At 36.9% G+C, this 23,271-nt stretch overlaps 1 protein-coding gene and 1 pseudogene across 1 annotated transcript; one reads left to right on the top strand and one right to left on the bottom strand.

Annotated features, from left to right (window-relative positions):
• Window positions 1-186: 186 nt before the first annotated feature.
• Window positions 187-11,407, top strand: LOC103936889 (protein DGS1, mitochondrial). The gene is made up of 14 exons (XM_009346770.3): window positions 187-492; window positions 1,870-1,984; window positions 3,152-3,355; window positions 3,993-4,130; window positions 4,274-4,435; window positions 4,726-4,920; window positions 6,836-6,936; window positions 7,545-7,634; window positions 8,373-8,445; window positions 8,525-8,553; window positions 8,654-8,777; window positions 9,332-9,442; window positions 10,786-10,886; window positions 11,010-11,407. The coding sequence occupies exons 1-14, from the start codon at window positions 251-253 to the stop codon at window positions 11,128-11,130; spliced, it is 1,806 nt and encodes a 601-aa protein (XP_009345045.2). The 5' UTR covers window positions 187-250; the 3' UTR covers window positions 11,131-11,407.
• Window positions 11,408-16,967: 5,560 nt separating this feature from the next.
• LOC125480088 lies at window positions 16,968-17,078 on the bottom strand (annotated as a pseudogene).
• Between the last annotated feature and the right edge of the window lie 6,193 nt (window positions 17,079-23,271).

Here is a 23,271-nt window from a genome sequence, read left to right as displayed (position 1 = left end):
GCACGTAAGAATAGGCTGCTAGAGCCCATGGCTCCGAGGCTGGGTTCTCGGCCTTTAATATAATATGTATAACATAATAATTTCAAAATTTTAATTTTTACTAATTAATAAAACACTTGTTATGAAATTACCAGTTTAATGGTGTTCCGCATACCATTACAATTGCACTTACAGTTACAATTTACAATTTATAACAGAGAGAGAGAGAGCGAGCGAGCGAGCGAGCGAGCTTTGAATTGAACTCAAGGCAATGGAGGTCAGTCCAGCCCCAGCCCCAGCGAGTGATGCAACCGAAACCAAGGGCCTGAAACCCCTCATCTCGCTCTACTCCAACTGTCTCTGGAACCGCGTCCGCCGCTTCCTCCCCGCTTCTGATTCCAATTTTCTCCGGAAAATTCCAATTCTTGCTGGGGCTGGGGGGGAAGCCAGATCACGGAAACGACGAGAATGTCTTCCCCTTCCGCTGCCTTTTAATCCACTGGAGTCATCTGGGTATGCCTCTTATTACATTACTTTACTCTCTGTTTTGGTTGCTTTTATGCATTTTCTGCACTTTGTGTAATCCCAATACACCAGTATCCTAAACCTGGATTTACATATACACGTATACGTATATACATGTACGTACACGCACACGCACACACGCACACACGAGCCCCTGCATCACTTAATGTGCTCGCCTAGTGTGTTCAATTGGGATTTTAATGGAGTTTAAAAGATTAGTTTTATTCAGTTCAGGTTTTTAAAAAGAGTCACAAAAGAGTTTAGGCGTATTATAGTCAAATTTTTATGGAACCTATAAAAGGTTGGGTCTTTTCAACAAAGAATTTTAAAAATATATTACATAAAGTAATGAATTTTGGTCTAGCCCTTTCCCCTTCACTTTGGTGGATTTAAGATGCCGACCCTGCTTGTGAACATGAAGGATTTGACTGAATTTGTACAACGTTTGAAGACACCATCGAGGGTAGGACCTGTGTGCACACCTGCATAAATATTTATTGAACCTACAAGTTACAATTGTCTAGTGCCATATTGCTTACTGAAATAATCTTGACAAAATTGCTTGTATAAAAAGGAAAAAAATGAACAGTAGAAAATAAGATTATTCTGAGCTGGTGGTATTACAGGGGCTAATGATTTGACACCCTGCTAGCAAGGCTTGTACTTCAACTTCCTCTCTGTTCTTTTCTTGTTTGTATGCGTTACAAACTTACAAGTTTGCCTTTTGGTGGGGTGGGGGGTTGTTAACCGAAAAAAGAAAAAAAAAAAAAAAGTCTGTTTTCTATAATTGTAGTTCGATATTTTGCTTACCCTATTAATTTTTATTTTCACTATGCGTATTTTTATGATCCTTTTCATTATAATAATTGTAGTTAATACCTTCCAAAATAGTGACTAGGGGTGATTTTAGTGTAATCCAGAATGTGTATATGTAATGTTAAATAGTTTTTATTTTTATTTTTTTTATAAATAATATAACTGCCAAAGTAAGCATGACAACAGTATTCTATTTGACCGTTAAAATTCCATGAAAATCAAGCCTATAAATATATTTCAAACTCTATGTTTGAAGTTTAACAAACTTCATTAAATTCCACATACAATTCAGTCAAATTCTACGTAGTATAGAAATCAAATAAAATTCATGGACTCCATGAATTTATAAAATCTACGTAACGCCCTTGTACTGAAACATGATGCTTGAATCAGTGCCCACAAATTATCACTTTTGTTGTTATGAGATGGTTAAATTTATTTTGATCAACAATATCATGCTTTGTTGGAAGAATGCCATTGTTTATGTACTATTGGATCATATTAGTGATAAATGAAAACATTTAAATGTTAGTTTCTTTAAATGTGCAGGGTATCGACAGAGGCATCTAGAGTTTTTGATGTTCTACATGATATGTTGGAACACATCTTCTCCAATTTGCATAATATCCAGAAGAACTTGCAGTTTTGGCAATCTAGGGCTGAGGTGAGAAATAAAACACAACATCATTAATTACATTATAGATTACAGAAAGAGGGGAATGCAAATAAAAACATGTGAAAATATAAACAAAAACAAGTACAGAACAACCCAAGCACCCAAGCACCCAAGCAACCAATGAACAAAAAAGAAGCATATCACGAAAGAACCTATCAAAATGTCTAAACTACAGAAGCTTCCCTATTTGATGAATGACATAGAAAGATGAGTTGCCAGCCTTCTCTGAGTTTACTGCTGAAGTTCTGCTGGAAGCTAGGATTTGGGAGGTTAAAGCCTTTTAGGTGACACGATTTCATGAGCAAAAAGTTGTTTTTGAGAAAAATAAACAGATTATATACTGAATTACTGGAAATAAGCCAGTTTGGGAAGGTTCAAAATCGGTTTTGACAAGTAAGTGATGAAGGATCTGTGCCACGGGATGTATAAATTGTTTGGTCATGATGGTTCAACAACTTTTGGTGGAAAGGGTTCGCTTGGTATCAACCAGGCCACATTCAAGGACCTGGAGATTATTAGAATCAGCAGGTGTTTTCTTTGTGTTAGTTGTTTTTCGTATTTTTATGTTAGGTGGGGCAGTTCCAAATTTTCACCAAGCAGGTTCACATGGAAGGCAAAGCTTCCTCTGTTATTCAAATAAGAAAAGTCCTTTCCTGCTCATGCAGGAACTTTTTGATTTCCTTCACTCTACCACTTTCCCTTAACTTTTCTTTATTAACACCAACCTTAAATCTTTGTGACATTGAGATTGTTTTACATAATTTTAAATCGTTCCTATCATCATATTGTGTATAAGCCATATTGCATAGCGTATAGTTAGTTAATTTGCTTGTTATGTTGTTAAATTGAAGATAAGCTACATATAAGCAGTTGTCTTTGACTATAGCTTGTAGCAGGTAATGCATCTGTTCACAACTGGGTAAAATGGTAACATAACAATTGATCTTACCAGCCACATTCTGTTACTAGAAATAAAACAAATAAAGCCAGTTTACTTTCTGGGTTTTCCCCACACAATGCAAATCATGGCTACGTTCCTGCATTTATGCGTGTCTGTCTGTGCTGGCTATGATTTGAATAAACCATGCACAAATATTGATGTTATATACAAATGATACACAATCACAGACTTATGTTTGATATTTCTGATTTCAGGGATCTAATGCTCAAAAAGTAAAATTTATGGTGTTAGAGAGAGGGCCACATGCTTTTATTGAAGGTGCAATTCAGCTGATACGTGGATGCATTGCTGAAGGTTCTTCTATACAGAGTATATCCCTCTCTGCATCCGCTCACATATCTGAACGGATAACTATATTAACTAGCTTGAGATGTTCTCTCGCCACATTTTTGGCCCAGGTTTGCTTTACCTTGTTCATATATTGTTAATTTGAATATGGTCTCTAATTTTTTGAGGAGAGAAAGATGACCAATTATAGCCATTAGCTTGTAGTCAAATTCTCATATTTTCTTTTCAGCACACACACGAATATATACACACATACATACAGTGAGAGCTTCATAAGAGGGTTCCCTTCTACCAGAAAAAGGATTGTAGGTGAGCTCAACCATCAAAGCTATCCGTTGATCCAAATTGTTTAACTTTGAGGACTTCATTCAAAGATTGTCCTTGCAAAAAATCACCAAAATCCAAAATCATATAGTCATCAAACAATAACATAAGAAATAGACGGACACAATCTTTCTTCTAAAAGAACTAAATGTATGATAATCAAATTGTCAAACGATTTTAGATTTCAATGATTTTTTGTAGGCATGGTTCTTGGATCGAGATCTAAACTGTAGTCAGTTTGGATTATTGAATCTCATTGTGGAGTGTCTGGAACAACCCTCTCAACTATTCTTCCAAAGGGATCCTCTTAAGAATACCCACAACATGCGCACACACAGACACACAGACACACACACACACACACACACACACACACACACACACATATCTGAATATGATGTATGTCAATCGTGGTTTGTATAGGTTTACATGGAAATTGACAAGTTTGGAGACGGGTTAGTGAGAGATCCAGAGAATTCATTGCCTTCCTTACTAATTAGAATTAATGACTTATTCTTCAAACTAGAGGCATCTGTTGGCCATGTGCATGCAATGCGGCAGGTAGCTGCTTGAACATTTGAACTTGATTTTATTGTGGTGGTAGCCTTATTTTCAAGATTGTTTCACCATCTGAAATTCAAAAAGAGAATAAAGCACAAAACATGAAAAAGCCATTGTAATATGTATATTTAATTGCTATGCAGGTTGACTCGTCTGTTGAGGGCAGCTATTCAGTTCCACTACTATTTGAGAAACTCCCGGAAATAAATCAAGAAGGATCCCAGTGGACAGACTGTGAAATTAAGGATGCTATCAATTTGGTTTATCAGAATCTGCACAAGCTCGATTCTTACTTGTCTTCTATTGTAAGAGCTTCTGCCACATTTTCTATATCGAATTGAGTATAGCTTTTGTTGGGTAAGCTGGATGACATGATTATCTGGCATACGTGTAGTACCTTGTAATTTTAAGCAGCTGATAGATCATATGTGTATCAACTGGCTTATGATTGGCTCTTGTTTATATACTTTATCCATCTTTTGAGAATATGCAGGAAATAGTTGCCTTTCGTTTTTTTATTTTAATTTATTTTATTTCCTGTTTTTCTTTTTCGTATACTTCTTTATACTTTTTCTTTGATTTATGTATGTGATAGGTTTGCAAACATCGTAAACCAAGGAAGGTAACACAATATTGGATCCGTTATACATGTGGTGCGGTTGGCCTCTCAGTTTGTTCTGTGTGGCTTATAGGACATAGTAGTCTGATGGGAAGTCCTGACATTGACAATTGGGTTCGTGAAGCGAGGGATTCAACAGTCAGCTTCTTTAGCGATCATGTGGAGCAACCGGTATATTTATTCAACTTATATCGTGCTTTAATTTTCTACTGCTCAAAAAAATATTTGTTATGCTATTTGACTGAAAGTGAAGGAACCTATGGTGCCATATAACTGTCTTGACATGAAGTTTATATTTTCAGATGATCACTTTATAAATTAACCTTTGATAGAAGTTTATCAGAGGCTTAAATTTGTGATATATTTCCATGGAGTCTATGTAATTTATTTAAAACTCCATCAAAATCTGTGGATTTATAATTCCATAAAAATCCTTTAAAATCTCAATTGAAAACACCCTAAGGGTATTAGCTTCAATAGTGCTCAGTGTAATATTTGTGAAATGGTTCAAAGGAGAACACCTCTTTTTGTGTCTGTACTGTCGACATTGGTGTGTGAATTGTGATAAAAGATGCTGAGAATGGGTCATCTGTTTTTGCACAGTCCAGTAGCATTGATTGTTTGGCTGAGGGTATTCGTGAAGGCTAATTTGAGCTGGGAGATTCCAGCTACATGTGTGGCATTATTTGTAAGAAGCACAAGTAAGTTGGAGGAAGAAAGAGGCATAGTGATAAAAAAAGAATTTGGTGGAAAGGAGTAGACAGATTTTGGGATGTAGGCGGGTGAGAGGTGGATTATTTGTTGGAAGGGGTTATGTTTCGAGCTTTGGTATCTTCAGATATTAGGGAGAGTTCATTTTCTGTTATTATTTCAAATTGCAATGCTGTTTCTCAATACCTTCATTTTTTTTTATCTTGGATATGTTGTATAGTTGCTATGGTGAATGTGGACGATGCTTCTGCTTTTTTGTCTTCACCATTTTAGAGGACATCTTCTCCTCGGTTTTTATTAATTTCTCGCGTCTCCTCTCTGAAGAGGTAAAAAAATAAAATTCAGAGTGCATCTGACAGCCAGATAAATTCTTTTACTCTTCATGGAAGCTATAGCAGACATTAGCAGTTCAAATACCTGCGGTATTTTGTTTCTTAAGTTGGATGGATTATATTATCGATTAAGAGCTCGAATTTATTTTTCGGTATCACTAAGGGAACCCATCTTGTCAGCCATTACATGAAAACCCCAGGTAGATATATTCGAAGATTATGCTAGAGGCGGTTTAGGAGACCTAAGGGATAGAGTTCAGTTTTTGTCTGCCCTTTGGGCCTCAGTTTTCCCAGGAATCTCTCTCTATAATTTGTTTAGATTGGAAGGGGCAGCCTAATAATTGGTGTTTGGGTGTTTTAGCTTTTCTGGTTGGCTGTGGTTATTCTGTTTTCTGTTTTGGGTGATTTTCTTCTTGACCGCCCTCTTTGTTTTCCCCTTTCTTCTTATAATATCGTCTCTTTATAAAAATAAAAAATTGCATACTGAAGTCATTCTTTAGCCTTTTGAAGTCCTTTTTTACTACGTGATTTGCTCCAATAGCACCTCAGAGAGAGGTTCCCCTTGTTGGCTTTTAGATATTGATCAAAGTATGCTCGTGTCTCATTTTGCCAGAGTGCCTGTTAGCCAAACCCCTCTCAGTTTCTCCTATCATAGATTGCAGGAAAAGATGTGAAGAGTCCACTTAGCCCATATTGTTAATTGTTGAGAACCACAATGATCTTTTCCATTTAAAATTTTAATTCATCCAGCCTTTAATGTGCATCCTTGAGAATTAAGTGTATTGTAATTGTTCTGTTTTTACTCTTAAGTTTTGGTTTGAAGTATTATCTCATTATTAAAAAGATGGCACTCACTTCTGACCTCAACCTTAGTCTGTCTCTCCACCACCACCCCGCCCCGCCCCCACACCACCACCACAACACCCCCCCACCACCCCCCACCCACCCCCCGGGGGGGTATATGCAAATAACCTTTTTCATATTTATATAAACATCTGAATATTCTAATGACTTTAGCTATATGTTGACTCAATTTTTCCTAGCTTCTGTCTATTAGAGACGAACTCTTTGAGACATTCAGGAAAAGACATAAAGGAATGATGGATCATGAAGAAGTGCAACTAACTTCTAATTCTCTACACAGGTTAATGTTTTTATCTCCCCCTTTAATTCATACTTTTACTTACTTAAACTGTGGGTAGTAAAATGCTGATCATGCCATTCACATTTCTCAAGTCATGAAAGTGATCAACATGCAGATTGTGACTTATCAAGTCTTATGTCAGTGGTGGGCAGTTGCCCTTTTTTTTAGTGGAAGGAGGGGATGTTCAATTCACAATTAATGCAGTGGTTTAGAAAACTATTCTTTCTAACTGTTAAATCCTTATACATTTCATTTTTTATTCTGTGGGCTTTGGATCACTTGTGCTACCTGTGACTTGCATTACTAGGTGTAGTTCATAAAGATTTTACCCTTTTAGTTTGGGTGTATTGCTACAATTTTCCCTTTTTGTTTTATGCAGAGTGTTTCTCAAATTAATCAAAAAAAAAGTGTTTTTAAGAGGCAGAAGGGAATATTACTATATCCTTTGATTATACTAACGAAACTTATTCTTTGCAGATCACTGGGTTTGTGTTCTATTTATTTATCCTTTTGTCACATTCACATAGCACATTGAGCGTTAGTTTATTTTGCTAAACTGGGTTGATGCCTTTTATTTTAACCTAACATTTCTATCGGCTCGTTTGTAGAATGTTACTGGCTTTCACTGAGCAGACAAAAGGCCAAAAGTTCCCAGAGAATGCATCAGATCAGGAAATGCTTGAAATAGTCATGGCCAGGTTGGTATTTATAGTTGCTTGCTTCTGTTGCGTCTTTGTGCTAGCCTCTTTTTATAAAACATAAAATGTGCTTGTATAAATACGTAGCTTTGGTTAACTCTTGTCCAGAGTCTTGACATGAAAAGTTTTTGTTGAAACAACTTTGAGACTTGTGAATGCAGTAAAACATGATCTATGGAATTGTGTAATAAAATTGTCATGTCTGATAATAAATTCTTGAATGTGACCTATATCCTTGAGTCTACTAAATCAACGAATTTATTCAGATTTGAGTTTCTCATTTAGTGTACATATTTGGAGCTTGGTCTTATCCTCTGAACCTCTCATTTTGTTTCTCTCTTGGAAAATTTTGAAATAATTTGATTTCTTATGATTGAAATGATGGATGCTAATTTACCCCCTTTTTTTTGTTGTTGAAGTTCATATGAATGGAATGGATGTATTTAAAAAAAAAAAAAAAAAAAAAAAAATCCCATTTTTAATATATGTTGTAATCTAATTTATGATTTGGTTGTTTTATTTCGATCTTCTTGAAATTCCAGATAAGCCTAAACAAGTACTCTGCCGGTATGTGTAAAACAGTAGATTAGAAACTTGTTCATGGTTTTGTTAAGATGCATATGGTTCACTGGTTGTTTAGTGTATAGTTCTGAAATCGTATGTGTATGTTTCATAAAAAAAAATACCATGTCTACTTGAAAATAGATTTTTTTTTTTTTTAATCTTATGAATATATAGGTATGAAGAGGAACTTACACATCCTATTCAGAACCTTCTTAATGGAGAGCTGGCTCGTGCTATGCTGATCCAGGTAGTATCCATTACCTATTATCAGTACTGTTACCACTGTTTATATTATTTCTCATGTTATAATGCCTGGTGCCACACAGGTTCAGAAGCTAAAGCTGGATATTGAAACGTGCGTTTCTGATCCTGGTGTCTTGGTTAATACGCAAGTTTTTCAGATGCACCATCTTATTTCATGTTTCAGTTCCTAAAGATGATCTTATTGTGAACAGGGCGATGCTTGAACTCAACCAAATTCTGAGGGCAAATGAGATCAATTTTGCTATTCTGGCGGCTTTACCGGCATTCTTCCTCTCCCTCATTCTGCTAATGGTAGTGCGTGCATGGTTCAAGCAGGTAGGAGAGGTTTCTTAAGCTTTTCTTTTTCTTTTTTTTTTTTTTTTTTAAATATTCTCAAGTTAAATTATGCTAAGTATGTTAGTGCCTGCATGTGAATATTCTCACATGAAGATGTAGTTTCATTTCTATGCATATCCCATATGTAATGGATTACATCATCGACTCCAACTTATTGCGCAGAGTTCAAAACAATTGTTCACAGTTAAAGACAACAGCATTACTAGCCTACTGCAAAACTTTCTAAAACACGTAGAATTCAGTTTTCTCCATAAACTTCTTTTTCCTCTCTTTGACATCCAAAATTCGTATGTCAAATTGTAATTGAGAAATGTTTAACTATTTATTTATTTTGTGGGCTACAAAAAGTTTTTGGTACATTCTTCATAATGTATGCCAGATGGACTTATGAAAAGACATCAAAGCTAAAGTCATCTGAAAATATTTTAATTCTGTAAAGCTCCGTAATGTTTTAATGTTACCATTTGTGCAAATTTGTTCTCTCTTCCTGTTTGTATTAGTTGCTCAATCTCATTTCTACTTATGCAAATCAGGATACTAGAGCAGAAGGAAGGGGAAGAATTGCTCGGATCCAGCGGAGGTTACTGGTTGTGGAGGTTGAGAAACAGATTATGCAGTATCGTACTTTTTACGGTCAAGGGATGGTAAGAATTCAGTTCTAAAACTGTCTATTGTACTGATTGTCAATAGAGAGAATTTATTTAGAAGAGCTTGAAATATAGAACTATACAAATATTAGTATTGGGCAATTATTTCATAGCATACAGGTCTCAAATGGTATTCATCTGCAAGAAAAGTGTTTTAGAACTGTTATCTCACTCATTTAATTCAGGATTATATGCATTGAGAAGGATTGGGAGGGTACACTGTTTGCTCTCTTTATTTCTTTTATGTGCACTTATGCATAATATTGCATTCTGAAGAACATAAATAATTAGATGTGATAAGTAAATTAGACCCCTTAGATTAGATTACAAATAATTAGATGTGATAAGTATATTGCTTGCAAAGATTGCACAGGAGAAGCAATTCACGAACTCATAGAGCCATAAACTTTTAGCAAATCAAATAAGGTAATAACAAATTCCAATAAAATATAGCTAAACTTAGGATAACAACGATAGAAGTCAGCATTTATATGCTCTTTGATTATTCTATTTTTCTTTTTGTTTTTCCATCTTGAAAAAAAATCAATGTTTTAAAAGGCAAAGCCAAGGCGTTTGATTATTAATATATATTATATTATAATTATATATAATTATAATCAACAATAGAGTTGAAATCAAACATATAGAGCCGAAATTGAACATATATAGTCGAAATCAAACATTATAGAAGAATAATCAACAATCAATTCAAAAATTTCTTCAGTATAGGTTAACCCTTACCTTAAAAAATAAAAATAAAAAGAGGCCCCAGCTGATGCCTCAGGTGCCTAGGTGCGCCTCGACCATGCCTAGGTGAGTTTAAGCCTACTCCCGCTGGGCAAGGTGTTTTCCTCACCGCCCCGCTCAAAGGCCGTCTAGGCGCGCCTCAAGGCTCCTTTTTTAAAACACTGAAAAATATATAGAAAAATCTTTGTTGTTTTGTTCTGTTAGAGTTGGGTAATGATCTATTTGATGATTTGTAATGAAAAACTGCAATGAAAACAAGGAATTGAATCTGTAAAATTTTGATAAGAAAGTGCTAATAGTTGCAACCTCTCATTGATTTTGTTATTTGATGAGATCTGATTCTGATTTTTAACATCATCTGTGTGTTGTTTCTAAATCATGTTCTTTTTTTTTTCCTCTAATTTTCTTTTGTAATCACTCTTTGTTTTTCTTTGTGCATAATTTGTTTGATTTCCGGAAGAAGCACATTCACAAACTTTATTATTGTGTGCTTTTTTGTTTGGTTTACGGAAGAAGCACATTCACAAACTTTATTTGTTGGAGAAACAGAGAAGCAAAGAAGTTGGTCTTGATACTTTATCTGTAATTTACAGGAGAAAGAAGCGCAGTGCGTGTATGGATTGTTGTTGTATAGTCTGGATCGACTATACCGTGTTGTGAAGAGGCACGCAAAAGCAACCGGTGAATGGAAATGGTTAGTTTCTTTACAATGTAAACTTTGTTCACATTAAAAAAAAGAAAAAAAAACAGAGAGAAAGAAAGAAAGAGGGGCATTGTGTTGGAGTAAATAATTTATGAGTTGTTATATGATGAACAGGTTGAGTGAGGATATTGTTGACTTGGGGAAGCCCAGCCTCCAAATTGGAGATAAACTCATATTGACCACACGCATGGTACGAGTGTACGACTGTCTGCTTCCTTCGTTGAAACGCCAATAGGACTCTTTTCTTCCCCTCCCCTCCCTCGTATTGACCTCGGAGGAGCATTCTCTTCTTTCCTAATCTCTCTTTCTCATTCTTTCCCGTCCTTTTCCTCCGCCCGCCTATCTTTCACAGCTTAGAAATTTTGTTAGTAGAGAAAACTCTTTGTAAATGTTTGGTTTACATATGTATTATTTTTCCTTTTCCTAAAAAAAATAAGACATTGACACTTATTTCATCACTAAAAAGCAATGTTACAATTTTTAATTTTTTAATGTACACATGGGGTCAGTGACATGTGGCGCCATGTCATGCGTTAGCGGAGCTTTTGACAGAAAGCCTAACATAAGCATGAAGTGTTTTACAATCCTCACTTTAGGTATGAGATTGAGATGAACAAAACTTGTGAAAGTTTGAAAACCACGATGCTTCATGGTGGTAAATTGAAAATAAAAACAGTGAAAACACAACTCATAGGGTAAATTGAAAATAAAAACAGTGAAAACACAACTCATAAAATTTAAACGTGCTTCGGATAACTAAAAGCATACATCAACCCGAAAAAAAAGTACAAAATGTGATCAACCTTCAAACACCAGAGTGACCCCTAAACATTAGATGATTCTCAGTTGCATGAAGCTACCAACAACGATTGAAACCATAGCAAAAAGTGGCATAAGGAAAGCATCATTTTGCCACCTTAATCAAGGCCTGAAAACTATGTGGCCTTGTTTCCACAAAAAAAAAAAAAAGCCTGTGTGGCCTTCCTTTTTGACCTAGATGTAATTAACAAATAAAACATAATAACTTGGCCAAAAACCAAAATCAACTTTGGACGTATCCCTAATTAAAAACTTCCCTTCAGGTCCGATTCTGCTTTGCATCCTATTCGACTCAAGAGTGGGGATGGGCACGGTGCAGTTTCATTCTCAAACCATAATCGGAACAAGGAAATACTAATAGTTCGGTTTGGTGCAGTTCTGCTTAAATTTATTACTAAAATTATTCAGTTCGGTTTATACAGGTTCCGGTTTGGTTCATGCTAGTTTATAGTTTTGAATACTAAATCATTTGAATACCAAATCAAAATGGTATTTAAAGTTTACTTGTTTTCTTTTTCTTGTTTTTTGCATGCTTGTATTCAAATACGACTTCTAAAATGTAAACATCTTTGGCACCAAGCAAACAAAAACAAAATCACAATTCAAATGTACATATACATTCATAATACGAATATACATCCACAAATACAAATATATCCACTATGCAGTAATAATGTTAGTATGAATACAATAATTTGAGTTCAAAGGGGACTTATCAAGATATTAAAAAAAGGCCTAGGAAAAAGGAAAAGAAAAAAGTTGGATGTAACTTAACACATTAAGATCATTATGTCCAAGAAAAATATATCGAAACCCGAATGTCAAATATGGAGATTTAGGAGAGAAAATGACCTCTTTTTTTTAAATATGTGCCTTATCTCAATATGTGAACCATGCAAGTGAAAGACCTAATTGAGAAATGTTCCTATGCAATTGCACCAGGAGAAACCAGTTTGATTTTCACTATTTATTTAGTGACACCTTTATACAACTATTAGATTTAGTTAATTATTTATATTCACGATTCAGTTCGGTTTTAAGCTGTTCTACCAACATGAGAATCGGAACCGGAATGAATGGTTCGTTTTGGTTCTTGTACCTACATTGACTTTTTTTTGTCAACATGTTTCTTAACGGTTTATTTTGTCGTGGTTCAATTCGGTTTCGTAGTTCCACAGTTTTTATGCCCATCCCTAGTTAAAAGTATGCTACCACCTCATTTGGTACCGGAGCTACATTGAGAGGGGGTTAATTTGCTATAAATGTGTAATTGGATACCTCCTACGTAAAAAAAAAAAAAAAAAATTCTATTGATAAATCCTAAGAGCAAGTCCACCTCACTAAGGCAATTACTGCATAGACAATTGGGCAAAAGCAATTACTTAATTCTACACGAGTACATCTCCACCTTGTAAATGAATTGCCCAGGCAATTGGTAATAAAAATTTATTATTTTTTTTTTAAAAAGAAGATAATTTAATGTTTGATTTCAGATAGGATTTTTAACCAATTTCATCACGCCACGTGTCATTATGCAAAATTACAATTTTTGTGGATAGATTTCGATTAGAGTTTTGACCAATCTCATCACGCCACGTGTCACTATTTGTTCAACCAATCACGGCACCACGTGGCATTATCTATAACTTCATTCTTTATTTTTTTCTCCATATAAACCTACATCCAACCTAGAATCACACATCAAATTCAAAATCTCTCAGAATCCTTCTTCACAATGTATAAATCTTGAGTTCTTACAATGCTTTCTTCAAGAAGATTGTTAGAAATCGAAGAGCAAGTGAATGAATAGTTCGATCTCTAGGAGCGAGAAAATGAGTTGTTCGAAATGGAAGAGCGAGAGGACCAAGAACATAGAATGAGATATGATGAAGCAAGAAGAGAAAAAGCCGCACATACCCGTCATGCCGTGCAAGTTGTAGTGGTAATCTCTAGACCCAGTCGTTCCCCGAACCTCGATATAAGGAAGGAATAACAAGGGAATGATCTCTCAAAAATTTACTTTGTCCCAAATAGTGTCTACCTTGGTGCGTATTTAGACGTCGTTTTAGAATGCAACCACATTTGTTCAACAAAATCATGATTGCTATTTGCAACCACAATTCATACTCTGTGCAAAAGAGTGATGCTTTTAATGTATGGGTTTCTTTTCTGAGCAAAAAATTACTGCTACCTTGCGAACGCTTGCATATAGGGCATCGGCAAACCAAGTGAATGAGATAGTGAGGATGGGGAAGTCAACTGTTTTAGAGTCCCTGATAAGGTTTTGCTCTGCAATCGAAGCTATCTACACTAATGAGTACTTTCGGTGACCCACGACAATGGACTTGCAAAGGCTTCTAAAAAATGGTGAGATGCGAGGTTTCCTAGCATGACTGAAGCATCGACTGTATTTAATGGCAGTGAAAAAACTACCCAAGTCCATGGCAAGGAGATTATGGAAACAGAAAATGAACCAAAAGTATCATTTTGGAGTTGGTTGCATAATTTGATACATGAATTTGACATGCTTTTTTCAATGTCTAGGAGCTCAAAATAACCTCAATGTCCTTACCCAATCCTTAGTATTCAATGATGTGCTACAAGGAAAATCTCCTTAAGTCACATATGCAATAAATTGAACCATGTACTCAAGAATATATTACCTAACAGACAACTTTTACCCAATATGGACATCATTTATCAAAATAGTGTCACGTTCACAAAGTGAAAGGACAAACACTGCACAACATGTCAAGAGGGGTGTAAGAAGGATGTGGAGCGTTGTTTTGGATCCTTCAAGCTCGTTGGTGAATTGTTAGGTGGGTTGCAAGATTAATTGATAAAGAGACACTTGATAAGTCACATTTTGCATGCATTTATATCTTCCTTATTTGGCGTCTTTGTGATGTTTTTGGATTAAACTAGTTGCATTTTACATTATTTTGTGTTAGTGTGCAGCCAAGTGTGTATTAGGATCAATGGGAAGGCAAATGAAGTAAAAACATTCCTTTTGGTAGCTGAGCATTATTCCAAACGTGGAGAGGATTCTAGGGAGTTAATTTGAAGTCCAAATGAAGAATCTAGGAAACATTTGGCTGCTGGAATTTCAGGAAAAGATGTGGAAGGAAAGTGGTGCAATTCGGCCATATTGGGTGATTCTAAACAAGGCAAAAACATTGAAGTCAGATTGGGTGGTTCCAACACCAAAACATGCATTCACATGCATGTTTACACACCTTGCCGTGCATTCCCATGCAGTTCCAGCTCACTTATGCACTTCTAGCACCAAAACAGCTCCCTCATGCCCATGCCGTGCACTTTCATACCCTTTCCAGATTTGTACAACCAATTCCAGGTTGTCCACTTCATCCTTGCAGCCATTCCACATGCATCTTCAATTAAAATAGCCATATGCATGCATATTGCCCTTGTGCCGTGCATCCACCATCCCAGAAATCCACTCATCCCATCATCTTCCAGCACTAAAACAACTCATCCCATCAACTTCCAGCTCACAACTCCACTCTTCAAAAGCCAGCTGCATTCTCTCCCATAAACTCCTATAAAACCATGCAAAATCACTTCTCTTGGGACACTTCCATCATTCACACTACCATCATTCCATCATTCACACATCCTAGCCGCTCCATCTCTGTCCATTTGCTCTCCCATTTGCAAAAAACATCCAACCTTAGCCGATCCACCTCATTTACAACACACTCGGAGAACCAACACCAAAGGCTACTCTTAAGGGATTTCGACATCAGTTTTGCTTCAAGGGTTCCTTCTCCTTAATTCTATGTTCACTCATGTTGTCTATTTTTATGTCAAACATTCTGTAAACATGAAGTGTAACTAATCTATTTCTAGGGATTCGATGTAGCCTTGCAAGTTTGCCATGTAGACAAGTTAGAATGCTCAGTTGATCCATCTATTTCTTGTTTCATTCTCTGATTTAATTGTGACTTTGTGAGTTGATTTTAATGTTTGATCACCATTTGAATTAACCATAGGTTGTTTAGCCAAGATTAGGGCACACATCATGCATATTCTTGGTAGATATGTGAATGGATGAAGGGAATGCTTTGCAAACAACCTGCCAAGTGTTACCTTTGGTTTTATGAAAGTTTCTTGTGCGTGACACCTTCTTGATTAGGAACCAAAGTTGCACATCACAACTAGGCTCATGATTAGGAACATGTGATCAAATCCACACATCATATGGTTGATCATATCTAAGTGAAACAAACTCAAGAAATAGGTAGATGGCTGAGTATAAACTAACTTAACAAACATGGACTTGGTTTAGCAATGGTGAAACCGAATCCCTAGCTTCATCTCCATTGGTGCTATCCCATTTTATTAGTTGTTGATTCATTTATTGGTGTTTACTTCATTTTCTTATGCTTTCAAGTTACAACAACAAATCTGCCTACATTGATTAGTTTTATTTCTCTAATAGAGTTCTTGCAAAACAAGTGATTGTATAGGTCCAATTAGTCCCTGTGGATTCGACACCCTTACTTGTGCCATTATACTAAACATATTTTAGCACTAGGAAGGAAAACAAACAACAAAATGGCGCCGTTGCCGGGGACTGATTTCAGTCCCTTATAATTGCTTGTTTTGGTTTTAAACCTTGTTCTTTTCATTTTAAGTAGATTTCTGATTTTTATTCAAACTTGTTTTATTTTGTTTCAGGTAGTATATGTCAAATAGACTTGCTGAGTTAGGCCAAAGAATTGAACGGTTGAAGGGCAACACTTTGGACAACTTTGTACCATCAAGTTCCTCCATTATCCGTGAAGAAGAGGAAGAGAATTCATCTAGTTCAACAAGTAAAGGATCTGAGCACTTTAATTGGGAAAGAGAAGAAGAGATGGCGGGTAACCAAGATGAGCTTCGAGCTTTGGAGGACTTTGCTCAACCAATCATACCAAATTCACCTTCATGCATCTTGCTGCCCACAGAAGCTAGAAACTATGATCTTAAATCTTCACATTTCCATATGTTTCCTTCTTTTTATGGCTTACCTAATGAAGATCCTTTAGCTCATATTAAAGAATTTTACAATGTTGTGAGTGGGTTACCTTTACAGGGAGTAAGTGAAGCAAATCTGAGGATGAGAGTGTTCCCTTACACCTTGAAAGATAGGGCCAAGGGTTGGTTGATGACTCTAGTACCTGGTTCCCTCACCACATGGGATGCCGTGGCTAAGAAGTTTTTGGAGAAGTTCTTTTCCACTCAAGAGACAGCCACATTAAGGGGACAAATCTTCAACTTCAAACAAGATGATGGAGAACCTTTCAACGAGTGTTGGGAGCGCTTTAAAGGCCTTTTGCTGCAATGTCCACACCATGGGTTACCTCTTCACTTACAAATGCAAATTTTCTATGATGGACTAACCCAAACATGTCAATCAACTGTTGATAATGCAGCAGGTGGAGCTTTGAAGAAAAAGAATGCTCAAGAGTCATATAACATTTATGAGATGTTGGGGTCTAATGCTCAACACAAAGATTTAAGGGGTAAGAAAGTTGGAGTATATGAAACAAGCTCTAATCATGATCTTTCTTTGCAGGTAGCTAACCTAGAAAAGAAGCTTGAATCCGTGCTCAACATGGTGCCAAAAGCAAATAAAGTGTGTGCCATTTGCAACATACCAAGCCATCCTACTCATCAATGTCCATCTAGGGAGGCTTACCCCGAGTATGTCCAAGAGCAAGTGAACCTCATGAATTCTTACAATCAAAGGCCAAGGAATGATGTGTATTCCAATACATATAACCCAAGTTGGAGAGATCATCCCAACCTTTCATGGAAGAACAACAATCAATTCCAAAATTTCCAACCAAAACCTGCCACTACTCTTGAGGATACGGTTAAGTTGTTAGCCCAAAATACCTTGCAATTCCAACATACCACAAATAGCACTCTCCAACAACATTCGGCGGCTCTAACCAAAATGGAGACACAATTGGGGCAGATTGCAGATGCCTTGAACCAAAGAGAGGTTGGAAAGTTTCCAAGCTAACCCGTGATACTCCAAAGGAACCAAGAGCAAGCCAAAGCAATCACTACACTTAGAAGTGGTAAGGTTATCAATAATAGAGTTGGCAATGAAGTTACTAATGAATCTGATCATGTGAATGCAGGGGTTACTCAAGGAGAAAATGAGAAACCAAATGAGGAACCAAGCCATGCTACTTCCTCATTTGAAGCACCAAATCTTCACAAGGCCGAGAAACCTTACACTCCACCAATACCATTCCCTGGAAGACTTGCCAAGAGCAAGCAGGATAAGTCATTTAAGGAAATTTTTGATATTCTAAGTAAGGTGAATGTTAACTTACCTTTGCTTGATGTCATTAGGAACATGCCAGCTTATGGGAAGTTCTTCAAAGAGTTAAACAACTATAAAAGGAAAGTATGGACCACATGAGAAGGTGGTGGTGTCCGAGAATGTAAGTGCCGTGTTGCAAAGAAAACTCCCACCAAAGCTCAAGGATCCAGGAAGTTTTTCTATCAACATCACCATAGGGGACAAGAAGGTAGAGAAGGCGATGCTTAACTTAGGTGCTAGCATCAACTTGATGCCTTATTCCGTGTACCTTCAACTAGGGTTGGGGGAATTGAAGGCCACCACCATCTCATTACAACTTGCGGACAGATCCGTGAAATATCCAAGAGGTATAGTAGAGGATATTCTAGTTCAAATTGATAAACTAATCTTGCCTGCGGATTTTGTAGTGTTGGACATGGAAGAAGCTCCTATACATGACCGAGAGTTGCCTATTTTGCTTGGGAGACCGTTTATGGCCACGGCCAAGACCATCATTGATGTGCAAAATGGACTCCTCACTATGACAGTGCTAGGAGAGACCGTTCAATTCAAAGTGTTTGAGTCTCTTTCTCATCCTTCTTCATCTCTTGATTGTTATGCCATTGATGTGCTTGATTCGCTTGTTTTCTCTAAGTTCTTGCAGGTACAATCTAATGAACCATTACTAACTGTTTTGAGTCAATCTCAAGATGAGTTTGATGAAGAAGATGCACTCATGGAAGAGGTAGCTGCCTTGGAAGCATTGGTACCGTATCCTTTGAATGTTTCACCTCTTTTAGAGCCTTTAGAACCATCGAGGTCACATCTAACCCCTTCCACTGTTAAGGCACCAAAACTTGAACTTAAACCACTTCCACCATATCTAAAGTATGCATATCTAGCTGAATTTGAAACTCTTCCAGTTATCATAACTTCTGACCTCACCCCAAATGAAGAAGAAAAACTAATTAGGGTGTTAAAAAAATTCAAATCAGCTATTGGTTGGTCTATTGCAGATATCAAGGGAATAAGCCCTACCATGTGCATGCATAGGATTCTTTTGGAGGAAGGAGCAAAGTCAACCCGTGAACCACAAAGAAGGCTCAATCCACACATGAAAGAAGTTATGAGGAATGAAGTGTTGAAGTTGTTAGATGTGGGGATCATATATCCCATTTCTGATAGCAAATGGGTGAGTGCTATTCAAGTGGTACCTAAGAAGGTGGGAATCACGGTGATGAAGAATGAAAACAAAGAGCTTGTGCCCACAAAGCCCACGGCTAGTTGGCGTGTTTGCACCGATTACAGGAAGTTGAATTCTAGCACTAGAAAAGATTACTTTCCTATGCCCTTCATAGATCAAATGCTTGAGAGATTGGCAGGTTACTCACACTATTGTTTTCTTGATGGTTACTCAGGTTACAATCAAATTGCAATTGCTCCGGAGGATCAAGAGAAAACTACCTTTACTTGCCCTTTTGGCACATTTGCATATAGGAGAATGCCTTTTGGGCTTTGCAATGCTCCAGCAACATTCCAAAGATGCATGTTGGCCATCTTTTCTGACATGGTAGAAAGATTCATTGAGGTATTTATGGATGACTTTTCAGTGTTTGGTTCCTCTTTTGATGAATGTCTTAACCATCTCTCTTTAGTACTTCAAAGATGTCAGGAAACAAATTTGGTTCTCAATTGGGAAAAGTGCCAATTTATGGTGAAACAAGGAATTGTGTTGGGACATGTAATCTCTAGCAAAGGAATGGAGGTGGACAAAGCCAAAATTGACAACATCACCAATATGGCAGCTCCCACAACCGTGAAGGGAGTAAGAAGTTTTTTGGGACATGCGGGCTTTTATTGTCGTTTCATTAAGAACTTTTCAATGATCACTCGTCCATTATGCAATCTGTTAGCTAAAGATGTTGTATTTCATTTTGATAAAGCTTGTATGGATGCATTCAATACTTTGAAACATGAACTAACCTCGGCCCCTATTATTATGGCACCAGATTGGTCTTTACCTTTTGAATTAATGTGTGATGCCTCTGACTATGCTATTGGTGCAGTTTTAGGGCAAAGGGTGAACAAGCTTCCACATGTGATCTACTATGCAAGCCGGACTCTAAATGATGCTCAACTTAACTATTCCACAACTGAAAAGGAGTTGCTTGCTATTGTTTTTGCCTTAGAGAAGTTTCGGTCATATCTTGTGGGATCTAAAGTTATTGTGTTTTCTGATCATGCAGCCCTTAGGTACTTGATGACAAAAAAGGATGCTAAACCACGCTTAATTAGATGGATACTCTTACTACAAGAGTTTGACTTGGAAATTCGAGATAAGAAGGGAAGTGATAATGTTGTGGCTGACCATTTGTCACGGCTTAATGAAAACCATGGAGTTGGACAACCTTTGCCTCTAAATGAATCATTTCCAGATGAACAACTCGTTATTCAAGAAAAAGAACCATGGTATGCTGATTTTGTTAATTATCTTGCTTGTGGTGTAGTTAGAAATGACCTTTCTTTTCAGGAAAGAAAGAAGTTCCTTGCCATGGTAAAGCACTACGTTTGGGACGAACCATATTTGTTTAAATATTGCCCTGACCAAATCATTAGGAGATGTGTCCCAGAGAATGAGCAACAAAGCATTCTAACGTTCAGCCATACATTGGCATGTGGAGGACATTTTGGTGCCAAAAAGACATCTCTAAAGGTGTTACAATCTGGTTTCTTTTGGCCTACTTTATTCAAAGATGCTTTTGATTTTTGTTCTAAGTGTGATAGGTGCCAGAAAATGGGGAACATTAGCCGAAGAAATGAGATGCCATTGAACAACATTTTGGTGGTGGAGCTCTTTGATGTTTGGGGAATCGATTTCATGGGACCATTTCCATCCTCTTTTGGCTACTTATACATATTAGTGGCAGTAGATTATGTATCCAAATGGATTGAAGCCATTGCTACAAGAACTAATGATCATAAGGTTGTTTTGAATTTTCTTAAAGATGTGATTTTTTGTAGGTTTGGAACCCCAAGAGCTATTATTAGTGATGGTGGCAGCCATTTCTGCAACAAACCCTTTGAATCCTTGATGAAGAAGTATAACATCAACCACAAAGTGGCAACCCCGTACCATCCTCAAACCTCGGGACAAGTGGAGATTAGCAATAGGGAGATCAAGAACATTTTGATGAAGACCGTGAGCCCTACAAGGAAGAATTGGTCATTGAGGTTGAATGATGCACTATGGGCATATAGAACAGCGTACAAGACCCCCATTGGCATGAGTCCTTATCGCCTTGTGTTTGGGAAAGCTTGTCATTTGCCAATGGAGCTTGAACACCGTGCATATTGGGCCATCAAGAAGTTCAACTTCGATTACAAGGATGCTGGAATAGCAAGGAAGCTCCAACTTAATGAGTTGGAAGAGCTCAGAAATGAGGCATATGAGAATGCCAAGATCTACAAGGAACGGACTAAGCTCTATCATGACAAGGCCATCCTACGGAAGGAGTTTCACCAAGGTATGAAAGTACTTTTGTATGACTCACGCTTGAGACTTTTTCCAGGTAAATTGAAGTCTAGGTGGGTGGGACCATTCAAAGTGCTGCAAACATTTCCCCACGGAGCTGTGAAGATAGAGAACATGAAGAATGGCACCTCTTTTAAAGTCAATGGGCAGTGATTGAAACCATATTTGGAGAAAGTGGAGGAAGAGCAAGTGTATCAAGTTGTAGATTTTCTTGAGTTTACAACACCGTGAACAAGCTACCATGTCTTGCCTAGACATTAAATAAAGCGCTTGCTAGGAGGCAACCTAGTGTGGTTTGTGTTCTTTCCTTATTTTGTGTTTTTGTTGTCACCATTCCATATTCTTTACCTACTTGCATTGCATACAATTTTAAGCATCGAGGACAATGCTTAGGTTAGGTTTGGGGGTATTTGTGGGATGGAAGGTTTGTTTTTGTGTTGTTTTAGGTGTTAGTTTTGGTTAAGTGTGTTTTTGCTTACTAATACGAATGTATATAAGGACTATGTTTGCAAACAAACGATTGGGTTGCTATAAAAAAGTGTTGCATCTTGTTGTCATTTATAAAGCTGTAACTCTTGGAATTATGATGATAGAGGTACCATACTCAAATTCTGGAAGAAGAATAGTGGAGACTACCCTAGTGAGTTATTTTGAGCCTAATTGCTTCTTTGAGAGGGTTTAAAGTGTTTCTACTCCTATTTTTTTTCTTTCAATTTCGCTTTGAATGATCTCATTACTTCTATTTTGATTAGATACTAAGAATTACTCTTTTTTGCAGATACCATGTGTTTAGTATCATTCATGAATGAACTCAATGAGACGATGTTAGGCTATGCATGTTTTAACTACTAAAAGGCTTAAATCCTATCCCTTTGTGTGCTCCATTCACCCTTGTTGCAGCCAAACACTTTAGCCTAATTCTTTCATCACCCACACCATACTCTACCCATTCTAGCTCATTACAAGCCATACCTTATAGTTTGGGGAATACCAATGTGATGAAGACTAAAAGTAAACTGAGCTTTAGAACAAGATCGTGGCATGTACCGAGGGCACCTATGTTGAAGTTGTTTCTAAAAGTAAAGTTATAAAAAAAAAAGAATCAAAGTGGATACAAGTTCCAAATCTCCTCATTATAATGCATATGACCTGGACGCCAAAAACAAAGAAGAAAGAAGGCGAATGCAAGTGAAGAGCATGATCCTCAAGGACACTTTGGTATGCCCCAAGCTCTAGTATTTCATATCACTTCTTTCGTAACCTATAACCTAAGCCTTACATTACAATCTTGAGAAAGACCTAGCTGATCATTGAGGATGTATTCATGGGTGATGGTAAGTGTGTGTGTTATCTATATTCTTAGCATTTGATTCATTTCATGAGATCTACTCAGAAATTGTGCTTCCATTTCAGATTTCATATGTGAGAATTTTGATTCCCTTTACATAATTTCACTCATATATGTTTGTGGAGAGACTAAAAAACCTTAGGGTTTGAGTAAGAACTTGAGTGGAATCTGTGAGGAGTAGAGTTGAGGCGAATTCTATCTTGAGTATTTGGGTATGGTGACCTTGAAGTTGTAAGACATGGAGAAATATCTTTATACTTTGCAGTTGATACGGTTCTTTGAAGTGGCAAACTTTTGAGTTTGAATGTATGACAAGGTTTTCATTGGTTCTTATTAGTTTGTTAAAGCATGTAGT

Source organism: the organism of the source record quoted next, unplaced genomic scaffold, assembly GCF_019419815.1.
Source record: "Pyrus x bretschneideri cultivar Hongxiangsu unplaced genomic scaffold, Pyrus_bretschneideri_v1 Contig31, whole genome shotgun sequence".
Lineage (NCBI taxonomy): Eukaryota > Viridiplantae > Streptophyta > Magnoliopsida > Rosales > Rosaceae > Pyrus > Pyrus x bretschneideri.
Note: the sequence above shows the minus strand (reverse complement) of the source record. Positions and strands in the feature narration are given on the sequence as shown.

Coding starts and splice junctions, on each gene's coding strand:
- LOC103936889 (XM_009346770.3), top strand. CDS start 251: ATGGAGGTCAGTCCAGCCCCAGCCCCAGCGAGTGATGCAACCGAAACC. Junction 6,937..7,544: donor ACTTCTAATTCTCTACACAG/GTTAATGTTTTT, acceptor GCTCGTTTGTAG/AATGTTACTGGCTTTCACTG. Junction 8,446..8,524: donor CTCGTGCTATGCTGATCCAG/GTAGTATCCATT, acceptor GGTGCCACACAG/GTTCAGAAGCTAAAGCTGGA.